The sequence below is a fragment of the Oxyura jamaicensis genome, chromosome 12, assembly GCF_011077185.1.
Source record: "Oxyura jamaicensis isolate SHBP4307 breed ruddy duck chromosome 12, BPBGC_Ojam_1.0, whole genome shotgun sequence".
In the NCBI taxonomy this organism is placed as follows: domain Eukaryota; kingdom Metazoa; phylum Chordata; class Aves; order Anseriformes; family Anatidae; genus Oxyura; species Oxyura jamaicensis.
This window is the reverse complement of record NC_048904.1, coordinates 541,411-553,022: the sequence shown is the minus strand read 5'-3', so window position 1 is coordinate 553,022 and position 11,612 is coordinate 541,411. Positions and strand designations below refer to the sequence as shown.

At 33.4% G+C, this 11,612-nt stretch overlaps 1 protein-coding gene across 23 annotated transcripts in view; it reads right to left on the bottom strand.

Moving 5' to 3' along the window:
- The window catches only part of ERC2 (ELKS/RAB6-interacting/CAST family member 2), a 537,199-nt gene that overhangs the window by 316,985 nt on the left and 208,602 nt on the right, over window positions 1–11,612 (bottom strand). For 17 of the 23 annotated variants that reach the window (XM_035338170.1, XM_035338171.1, XM_035338160.1 and 14 more), the window contains 3 exons: window positions 8,334–8,471; window positions 717–857; window positions 52–192 (listed from right to left, as the gene is read on the bottom strand). In XM_035338170.1, coding sequence (XP_035194061.1) covers window positions 52–192; window positions 717–857; window positions 8,334–8,471 — 420 coding nt within the window. The remainder of the gene's footprint in view (window positions 1–51; window positions 193–716; window positions 858–8,333; window positions 8,472–11,612) is intronic. The other 6 variants (XM_035338178.1, XM_035338179.1, XM_035338180.1 and 3 more) reach the window with 2 other exon arrangements.

Here is an 11,612-nt window from a genome sequence, read left to right as displayed (position 1 = left end):
GATTATTGCTGTTTTTTTTTTGTTGTTGTTGTTTTTTAAGATGGAACTTACCTTTTTCAACTGTGCTTCCAACTTACTACACTCTTCTTTCTTTTGTTCTATGGCTATTTCTAAAGACTTAAGTTTGGAGTCTCTTTTCAGCCCTGCTGATGCCAATGAAGATGCATGTTCTTTGAGATCGATTAAACTAGACTGAAAAATGACCAAAAGCAAAAAGTTAATTCTTAGTCACCAGGACACTAACTTATTGCCAACTTAGTAATCACTTGGATCCTGTTCCCCCTCCCCTTCCCCAAAAAGAGTCAACACAAAGATAAGCATTTTTAGCCAAAGACAGCATTATGAGAATACAACCAAAAGAAACACAGGAGCTTGCATGCAGTGAAACATTGAAACATTCATAATACAGACAGGTTGACATTATTTTCTGGAGGTACAATTACTTTGAAGTCTATTAATCTCACTGACAAGTGAAAACAAAATATTTGAGCCTTGTGGAGGCTTATGTAGAGAAGATGATACACAACTATGCAAAAAGTGAGGCAATATTTTATGTGCAAAAGTGAGGACTGTGAAGAATGCCTAAGAAAATAGCAGTTCAAAAGCTGACCACTGAAGTGGCAGAGTTTCAGTACTTTAAATGGTTCAAGAGTAATCCTAATGCACTTTCTTTCATCATCACGACATAGAACATAGATGTTATTGTGAAGACTGACCTCTTTTTCTGTCAGCTCAGTTTGTAAAGCATTAACTTTCTCCTTCAGGTCTTTGTTTTCTTTTTTATAAGATTCAATTTCTTCAAGTCTTTCTCTGTCATCTCGCTCCCTTTGCTCCTTCAAGCGCTCTATTATTCTTTCCTAACAAGGGAAAGGATTGCAAAATGCAAAAGTTGGGAATCGTTCTAAGAAAAGCAAGAATAAAATTTCTTTACATTAAGTAGCACTTAAAAAATCAACCTTCAGAAGCAGAGGATGTCTGGTAAGTTAATGATATTAAAGTTATTAAAGTCAATGGAAGAGTTCCCCTGCTTTTGGTAGCATCAGATCAAGGTTTTAAACAATTGATGAGTGTACCATAGTACAGAAGCTTCATTTAATATCTATATTGCTATGAATATGTTTAGTCTTGTGATAGATATGGAAAGTTATTCATCCCAGTAATTTATTTCCTGACACAGTAAAGGTACTCTGATACAACTTATATTATCCAAAGGAAGATTCTTCTCTATCTAATTGATAGTGACCCCACACATATTTAAACTCAACCATGTTTTCCAATATTTTGATGACTTCTTTTGACTATTATAAGAATTGCTGGAAATCATCAGTCAGAGGCTGGGTGTTTATTTCAAAAGGTAAATGCAAAAATCACATCCAGTAGTATGGTTTTGTTAAGCTTTGACTACATTCTTCAGAATCACATTCTACCAATACTCAAAGGATGCAAATGCTAGACAGAATAATATTTAGGGTAAAATAAAATAACCACTGGAAGTAAATTTAAATTGCTAATAGGTTAATTTAAAAAGAGTTATCAGTGTAACTACTAGAGTAACTTTGGAAGTGGTTATCAGGGAGGCAAGAAAAGCAACATCATTTAGGAAAGTTAAATGAACATGGGACAAAACCACATCCTGACTGAAGTTCTACATAGCAGCAGCAAGGCTCAGGTAAAGCCATTAGCATTCTCATGGATTCTATTCAAGTCATTTTGTACTTATTCCGGAAACCTCCAAGGAGGAGCATAAGAATAGGATCAATGCTTAAAATACTATTTCACAGAACTATAAAAGTCTGATGGAAGCCTAATATTATTAGAAAAAGAGAAAAATATCTTATGCTAATTCCCTCTGTCCATGACTCCTTATACTGTATACATATATACATATACACACACATATATACATACTGCATATATATACACTTCATCCTACTGCCACTACGTTACACATATGCACATAAGGTTTTCCTTTACCCATATCAATGTACTCTCAGCTGTGGTTATTATATCTCAGCAATCATTACAATGCAAGCAATATTTCAGCAGCTGCACAACTCATTTTGATTTCCAATTAGCTTAGTTGATTTAATGGAAGTAAACAAAATTATTTATGAAAGTTAGCTTAAGTAGTAACAGCACTTTTAAAAAGCATGTATTATTTGGACTATCCTGGTTATTCATTCATTTTCTCCATATGTTAGGTACAACGTTCCTCTGAACTCTAGAGGGTCTTCTGAAGATTGCTTCTGCACTTTCCAAAGCTCAAGGCACATCCTGCAAAAAGCCAACTGTCAATGTTTATATGCATTAAACAAACAAACGAAACCCTAAACTCAAGGCTGTGTTTTTCATGCCAGCAGTCACCAACTTCAGAAGTATTCAGAATTGGACTAGACAAGATCCTGAACAAGCTGCTATAGTTGACCCTGCTCTGTGAGCAGGTTTGGACTATATAATCTGCAGAGGTCTTAGTTACTAGAAAATAGGAAACACTGCATTTTCAGAAGACCGGGAAGTTTTCTGTAAATGTCCCGTTATATTTTCCACTTCTATAGATATACTTTTCACCAAGCATCTGTTTATTCATTTTCCTATCATTTAAACACCTTATTTGTGGTATGTATTGGTATGTGGTATTGTACTTGTTAAGTTTATAACTAATAATCAGTTTCTGTGGATCTATGAGTATTAATATAATAATATATTAATTAATACCTTAAATTAAATAAATTAATTAGCCTAATATATTAATATATGTATTAGTATTATATATTTTATTACTTTAAATTACTGATTTAGTATTTGGTTACACAGAAAACAATTTGACTTTAAGGGGACAATATTTAAATGCTAATTCAGGAAATAAAAACATTCAGCTTCTCATTGAGATCTAAACTTATTTTGAATGTTTCTAATTGCTGTTTGCTGTTGTTTATTAGAAAGATAACTGCAGACCCCTCTGTATTTTCAATTAAGCATAGCAGACTTTTAAGTTTAATTTTAATTTGTAGAGTTCTTTACTTTTATTTTAAATATTTAAGAATAAACTTTCTTTTGTGTTATGTCTATGTGGTAAACGAATTATTATGCAACATAGATCATGTAATGTGAGCAGTTAAGATCAAATATCAAAAGCAGATGTGGAATATTAATGGAGTATAGAGATGCTTGCTAAATGACTAATCTATTACTGTATGTGAAGCTAGACTTAAATGCAAAATGTGTTATATTTCAAATATTTTCCTTATAGAGCCAATTCAAACATTTATGTTCCTCTGGTAAATGATTTTTTTTTTCTTCCAGTTATATAATATTGGCTTCCAGCTGTAACGCTTTTTTTTTTTTTAGCAGTAGTTGGAATAAAAAAACACAACACAGCATTTTATAATGTTAAATATCATTAGGAGTTTTTAAACAATCAGATGAAGGTCTTTACTAAACAGTTATGTTTTAGTTTGCAAATATATGTATTTGGAATCTCTTAGATACTGAGATTATTATTTGCTATTGAATTCCTGAGGAAACACTTTTCAATAAGCTGGAAGTTCACACAGCTACTTTCATTCTGTATCTAGTATTCCACGGGCAACAGATACTCCTTTCATGAGCTTTAGCTATTGAATACGCCTATTATAGAATTAGTGTGACTGTAAGAATCTTCACATAAAACAGTAAAGACTACCACATATGACACTCATAGCCCTATTCATTTCATTCAGAAAGAAATATAAATTGATGGCATACAACATTCCACTCTACATGGTACAAAAATTAAAAAAAAAAAAAAAAATGATATAGCCAAAACCATATGGCTCTGTGTAATTAAACATTTCCAAGGCAATACCAACTTGCTTGCACAGAGATACCTAAAACTATGAAGGTGAATGATGCCAGGCTTCATACAACCCTCTGACTCATACCTGGCAGGACTTCATGTAGTAACATGTTCATGTAGAATGAAGGCAGTTGAACAGCAACACTGTTGAGTATTACACAAATGACAAACCAGCGAATGTAATTTTACTTTTAGCTGGCCTTTGCACTCTATGATATGAAGAAAAAAAAAGATATGGGATATTTAAGAGTTATGCCTAAGAAGAAATGATGTAACTTTTTAATACCTTAAATATTAATGTTAAAATTCCAGTCTCCACTAAGTGGAATAGTTTAATAGCTGTTCAGAATATACGTAGTTATTTTTATACTTAGTTCAACACTGATTCAACCCTAAAGATTTACTTACCTAAGTGATATTTTCTGCTATAACAAATTAAACATACTATTATTTCATTTTATTAATAAAACAGTGTAAATTTTTCCCTCAGTCAATCACAAAAGAAGACTAATTTGCCTGTCAGCTGCATAGGGCTAAATGTCAAAAACATGTGTTAAAAGGCCCTAATATACCATGTTTTACTTGATTAACAGCTAGCTTACAGAAATCCCAACAATGTGTTCTTGTTTCAGTCTTATTTGTATTGGCGAGCTTTCCTATGCACTAATCTAGGACCTCACAGGTCTAATCTATTTGCACTTTATCACAGAAGCAGGAACTGAATTGCCGCAGCATATAGCTCTATTATCAGGCATACTCAATTGCTTATCTGCTGTATGCTGCTACAGTAGGACCAACTTTATAAATATCAGCTTCATGAAAGCAACCTCTTGAGCTGCTTTAGACCAGTGCAAGAGCTGAGATATTCTTTGAAAAGGTTCTTGTTATTATCAAGGGAGCTGATAGCAGTTTTGCATATTCTGATGTTCAAACTTTTTTAATAGGAGTAAACTTATTTTTGGTTTATTGCAATGTAACCTCCATCATTGTTAAGAATTTTCAGCACCTAGTAGAGTGCCCATGCTTACAGGTAAGGAATTGAATTAGCACATTTTTCAGTTTAGGTCTAAAATGTGACTGAAGTTCTGTTGGTTCATTTCTGAAACAAATGATATCAGCAATATTGCCTGAAAAATAAAAAGATTAAAATTGGTCCATTACTGTAAATTTTGATGGTTTTCATATGTCTATAGTTATTACTCATTTAGTGTTATCAAGCCACCTAATCACTAAATCTGAAAGAAAAAGAAAATCTGAGAAAAAAACTTGGAAAAATCTACTCATGAAGAATTAGGAGCCCCTATTTTCTAATTCAGAGCCTAAATCTCAGTCTGAGTATTTTCAAAAGCAACACAAGAAAAATATAAATGCTCAAACATTTCAGTTTTCGAACTTTTTAAAAGAGGTTCGTAACTTAATCTCATTATATGATTCTGTTGTAATATTCATCTCTTCCCATAGTAACTAAGAAAAGCAACTAAATTTAATTTTCATGAATTGTGGTTAATTGAACTGGTATAAATAATTTTCATCACTATTTTAAAAGAGCTTCCCATTATGCTCTTGGATTTTTATTTTTTAAATAAAATTCTAACAACTAGTGAATTGAAAAAGAATTAAGGTAAAGCCAAAAACCGTGCTTAACATCAGAGATGATGTAGCTGAGTGGAGGGAGCATTAGCTCATGTGGTATTTAAACTATAAATAATAAGGGGTATATAAATTTGTCAACCATTGTATCGCCATGGAAATCGGGTATTCTTGAATGAAAGCAGCATCCTCACTTGACAGCATTATAAATTTAAATTGATAAAAGTACTTATATTTGTCAAATTCATTTATTACTAAGAAACTACCACTAAATGTTTTTGTCCCATATGGGCAAAAACCTATTCCACATTTCTACCAGTAGCGCCAGTGGAAAAAGTTAATAACCTGATGAAGTCTGACAGTCTAAAGAACTGTACTGCAGACAAAAATAGGGATTAGAAAAATCTGTCAATGAGAGCAGCTAGGATAAATTGGAAAACTGGACACAATTAGGAATGAGATACCTGTGTAAAGAGAAACTGCCAAGGTATATAGCTGCTAGAAGACACAAAAAAGCTAGGCATAATAGTTCATTTGGAACTTCTTGAAGACACCTATTGGCTTCTTTCAATGTATAAGTACCTAACAAAAAGATGTCTGAGAGAGTATTTTTAAGATTGAAAAAACTACCCTTGTAAGCATGGTCTTCATGAAACTTACAAGCTTACAATGATAACACTTCATAAGTGATTGAAACAGTCATCAGACACCACAGTACAATTCAGCTTCAAGCCATTACTCCAAAGTATTGTCTTAAAATAGATACCATTGTCCTCATCAGGTGCAAAAAGAGAGAAGTTTCTGTGGCAGAGGAAAACAATCCATACTATTCACTAAACATGCACCATGGAGCAGCCTGCAAATACTGCAGGAAAGATGCCATTCTCAGCTGTTATTATTTAAGCAAGTGACTATTCTGTACAGAATCCAGCCTTAGGGACTTCTTGCGAGTTCTGATCAATTCCACTTGGAAAAACCACTAATCACACTGATTCTCTGAAAAAGTGTCAGCTCATATATATCCAAATATATATATATTCCAAATGAGGGAGACTTGAGTTGGAAAAAAAAAAAAAAAAAAAAATCAGAGAAGGATTTGTATCTAGAATTCAAAGTTCATCTAGTTTTTCCAAAACATTAAAACTAGCATCATTTAACTGATTTTGAATCTTTACTACAGCAATCTGAAATAAAGCTTGTCACAGAATTTCCATAACATCAGAATCTTGAGTGTCACATTTTGAGTTTTAACATATGGAAAGAAACTCAATAGCACATTTTTTTAACAATCTCTGGGACAAGTCCTCATTGCTATATTGAGGAATAATGCATCTTGAGTTTAGTGAAATTTTAGTTCATATGTCTGAGATTAATAGAATATTTTATTTTTAAACTTTTACATTTATTTCAACAGATTTTAGAATGGTACTAGTATAAAAAGTCGTGAGAACAGTTCCACCACTTTCCACAACAGTTGCCACCACTCACTAGTTTACATTCAGTTTTAATGCAGTATTTCTTAACTTTTTCTATTCCTGGTAGTGAGAAGTAGACTATACATGATATATTCAACTGCATTGTATCCTGCAGCTGGGGCAGAATATGGGGTACCAGACAACTTCAGCTTTTGATGATGTACTCCATGCTTAATTGCACAGGAAAGCTGTCAAGTTTCACTCTACTTTCTGTAGTAACACCATTAGCACAGTGGTTAAAGGACTGTTTTAAACTCTTTGGTGCCTCCCTGGCAGTACTGGGAAAGTCACAACTTAGACTAATTCAAAGATTATAGTTTACTTGTAGAAAAACAGATTAATAAGTAACTTATCTCATTTTTAATGATATGCTGTGAGATTGGTGAACAGTGTCCAAATTAGCAGTGAAAGACATTAACAATATGCATGTACTTATTTTCCTGCATAAATTCTGTAAACTTAAAAAAGTTATCCATATAAAGTAACAGACATAATGCCAAGCTTCCCCCCCCCCACTGTTGACCAAACAAATATAAGGTGATTAAACATATAAAAAAATCAAAAATTTAACATTAGCATTTTAGGTAATAGTGCCAACACCACAGTGGCATTTTAAATGTACATAGAGCATGCCTTCATCAGATTAGGCACTGCAGAATGGCACATAATATTTTAATTAGTTGTGTTCAGCTGTGTATATTGAAGTGATATATATTGAAATCTATTAGGCACAAAAAGCAAATATGTATACTATTTATTTATTTGACACAAATTCATTTGGATTACCTCCTATTCAAAGTTAACTGGTAGAAAAATCCTGAATTGCTGAAATTGGTGGGAATCTTGCCACTAGCTTAAATATGCCAGATTTATCCCTCCAGTTTAGGAATTTTCAAATTAAAAGCATGTTGTTTTTAAAGGGGGAAAAGAAATGTAATTCTCCAGTTTGTCTGTTTGGTTTCTCCTATAATTTAAGTGTAGTAAGCTGATAGAGCTGAGAACAAGCCAAAGTAATAGTTGGTATTGTCAATGATGGCTCTTCAGTTTGGCTCTGTTTAGCAGGCAAAAGAACAAGATAATCAAGATCACAAAGCCATTAAAATGCCCCAAATTCTCCCTTCTTTGTGTCCATGTCTTTCTGTTCATGCAGGGAACAACCACTACCAACCTTCTACAAAGGGAAAAATCTTCCCATGTCCTGGGCTGATTACTTCATCCTCATTTAAAAGGACATCCGTCAGTACCTCAGAATCCTGTTTCAGTTCATCAGTCAGGAAACACTCTTTGCCCATTGTGCCAGAACGGAGCCACCTGCTTTCCTGGCAAGGCCCATAGGTTTTGTTGCAGATGCCGGACCAACTTAAAAAGACATTTTCTGGACGTGCTTCACCCACAGGAGCAGCACATAATGCTGTTGCACAAGAAAACATTACCTTTTCTGATAGTGCTTCTTCTAACGTTGCTAGTGCTGTGTCTGTGTTACTAGAATCCGTCTGCAATGACTTCACTCTGTCTTTTAGATTAGTTAGTTGTTTGTCTTTGTCCCTAAGTTGCTCCTGTAGATTTTCAATCTGAAAATAAAACCAGATCATAATATTCATCAACCTTGTCTTACCATTTAAACAGCAACTTGGATGATAGGATCAACTAAATGTATACACATTATACATAAAATACATGCTACAATATACTACTAGGTTTCTACACGATATAATGTGAACAGTTTTTAACTTCTGTCTTCTCTCGTTTTCCTTTGCCACAAAATCAGAGAATCATATGAGTTGGAAGAGACCTTAAAGACCACCTAGTTCCAACCCCTCCCTGCCCTGGGCTGACACACCTCCCACTAGATCAGGCTGCCCGGGAACTAACCTGGCCTCAAACACCTCCAGGGATGGGGTATCCACAGCTTCTCTGGGCAGCCTATGCCAGTGCCTCATCACACTTTGAGTGAGAATTTATTTCTAACATCTAATCTACATCTTCCCTTTTAGTTCAAAACCATTCCCTCTTGTCCTATCATTATCTGCCCTTAATTTTCTTTAATCGTATTTTCTATTAAATGAAATAAAATCTCAGTGCAGCAGTGCAGTCAGCTATTATACTACTTAAATATTTTCTGATATTAATCACTTTAAGTTAAAGGTACTGCATTATCTCAGTAATTCAAAGTATGCATGGAATGGCCCCTTTAGATAATTCTAGTTACAATAAGGACAAAGAGAGCGGCAAAGAAAGTTCAGTGAGCCAAAAACTGAGAAAGAGGAAACATGATAACTTACTTTTCTAACAACCTCTTCCTCCATGACACCCTGATGTAAAAGAAACTCATCTGGACAGAGATTGTGATAGTACCAGTTGATAGTTACTGAGAGCTACATAAAAAAAAAAAAAAAAAAAAAAAACTCCTGCCCTTTCACTCTTACTTGAGGTACAGAGCAGTTTAGAAGTTGGGGAGTAGCATAGATGCTGAACATCTTCACACTCATCAGATACCAAGACTGAACCTCTGGGCTTCAAGAGGCACAGGCAGGTCCAACTAAGGAAGGCACCAAAAATGGTACCCAATATGTTTTAGACATTTTAATAAAATCCTTATTTTTTCCATAATACACTCTAGATAAGCCAAGCAATCATTGCAGGCTTCCTGTCCCTGATGGTACCTATGCACTTAGAACTTGTGCATAAAGTTGACCACATATTGACCATTCCACAGAATTAGAGAATATCTGAGTTGGAAGGGACCCACAAGGATCGAGTCCAACTCCTGGGTCCCTAAATCTGTTAAAGTGTTTAAATACAGAGACTTTAAATTCTGGGGAACAGTGTAACTGAAAATAAATGACTGTCTTCATTCTTATAAGCAGTGTATAATATTCTTACAGTAATCCTAATCACCCAGTCTTATAGAATAAGAAAAAAAACTGTTCAGCAAATGCAAACTTCCTGTCCTGCAGATGCCAAAGATTAGATTAAAAAAACAATTTATTAATGTACAGTTATTCTGAAGGAGGTAAAAAAAAAAAAAAAAAAAAAAAAGATAAAACTGAAAAAAGTCAGCTATACTCAATTTATTCTTACAGAAAAAATTAGACATTACATAAAATACCATGAAGCCTCATGAAGTTTGCTGTTCCTTTCATCAAAAAATGTAATTTTTCTTATGGCCAGCATCATTTCCATTTAAAGCAATTCAGACTTTAACTTAGGCAGGATTCTTCCTTCATAATTATTTTTAAACCAGACTTAAACATTCTGTTACAAATCTGAAGATGAATTCTATGCACGAGCAGCTCCATTGAATTCAACAATTACGACCATAAAAAAATTGGACCCCATGTGCAAAAAATAATATATTTTTTAAAAAAAATAACAAAATCTATCACTGTAATAAAAACTACTTTAATTTGGGCTTTATTTTGGTAAAATTCTCCACCTCTGTTCCAATGTTATACATGTGCAGGAAAAAAAAGGCTGAACTTAAGTTTTATCATATAGACCTATAATTAAAAATTTATAAAATCCAGAGTACAGCTTTGTGCGTTGTATAACGTTTAAATAAATGTAAATTTAAATAGAAATCAAAGGAAATAAAATTAGAGAATATATTTGAAGGAGCACTTTCCAATTAGAAAGTCTTCATATCAGTGTGATAAATTTAAATATTGTGTTTTTATTATTAATATTTACATACATGGCTTGGTACATCAGATTACTAGTATGGGCAAAAAAATCTACTTGTTCCGTGAGCTATAAAACACTAAGGTATACATATAAAAGTTTTGGTGAAGACCTGGCATAGAATAGTTCTTGTAAATGATCTCTAGTAATATTTTTCTTCCTGTGTATGTTTTATACAGATACAGAAATAAGATACATGTGTTAATGAGTTAAGAACTTTTTATTTTATGTCATGTGTATTAGTCATATCTAAAATTACATTAGCTGGCATTCAGCAGACTGCACACTGTGTTTCTTTCTTTACTTTCATGCAAGTATTAATGATTCTAACAACTGCCTCATGACACCCAGTGGAATATCTAAGCAATTGCACACTTTAACTTAACCAAAATAAAATCTCTAGCAAAGAGGAAATAACACAGGAGAGTGAATATTGATTACATGTTTTTGAAAACAAAGTTAAGATCTGGTCCTTTATTATCATCAGCTTGACCTACCAATTCTAGGCACCCTAAGTTAAAGTACTTATTTCCTATGCAGAGTGCTTATCTGAATTCCACAGCATTTACACGATTTCCTTCCTCTTAAAACTAATTTAAAATATGATCCAACTCTTAACCAAGAAAACATGTTCTAAAATTATTCAGCATTTACAAAATTCTTTCCTCAGAGGTAAAAAGAACAGGCAGCAAATTAAAAACATCCCCATTGAATCACAACTGCTTTAAAAGAAGTCATTCGATGCATAGTCTAGAGATAAAACAAGAGGAAAGGATCTGATTATTCTTCTATTTGTGCTATATAAATCCAAAGAAAATGCATTGATGGGAACAGGACCACACTGTGAAAAGAGAATCAGTACCACAGAGTTTTTGTTTGTTGGGATGGGCACAAGATTAGTAAAGATCTGCTAATGCAGACCAAATTTTATGACTAGTTAATCACAAATTTATTTCAAAAAGATTAGAAGAGTGAGAGATTGAGTAGTCTCAGATGCTAAAATCTTGTAACACAAAATATGATTGAGTTGG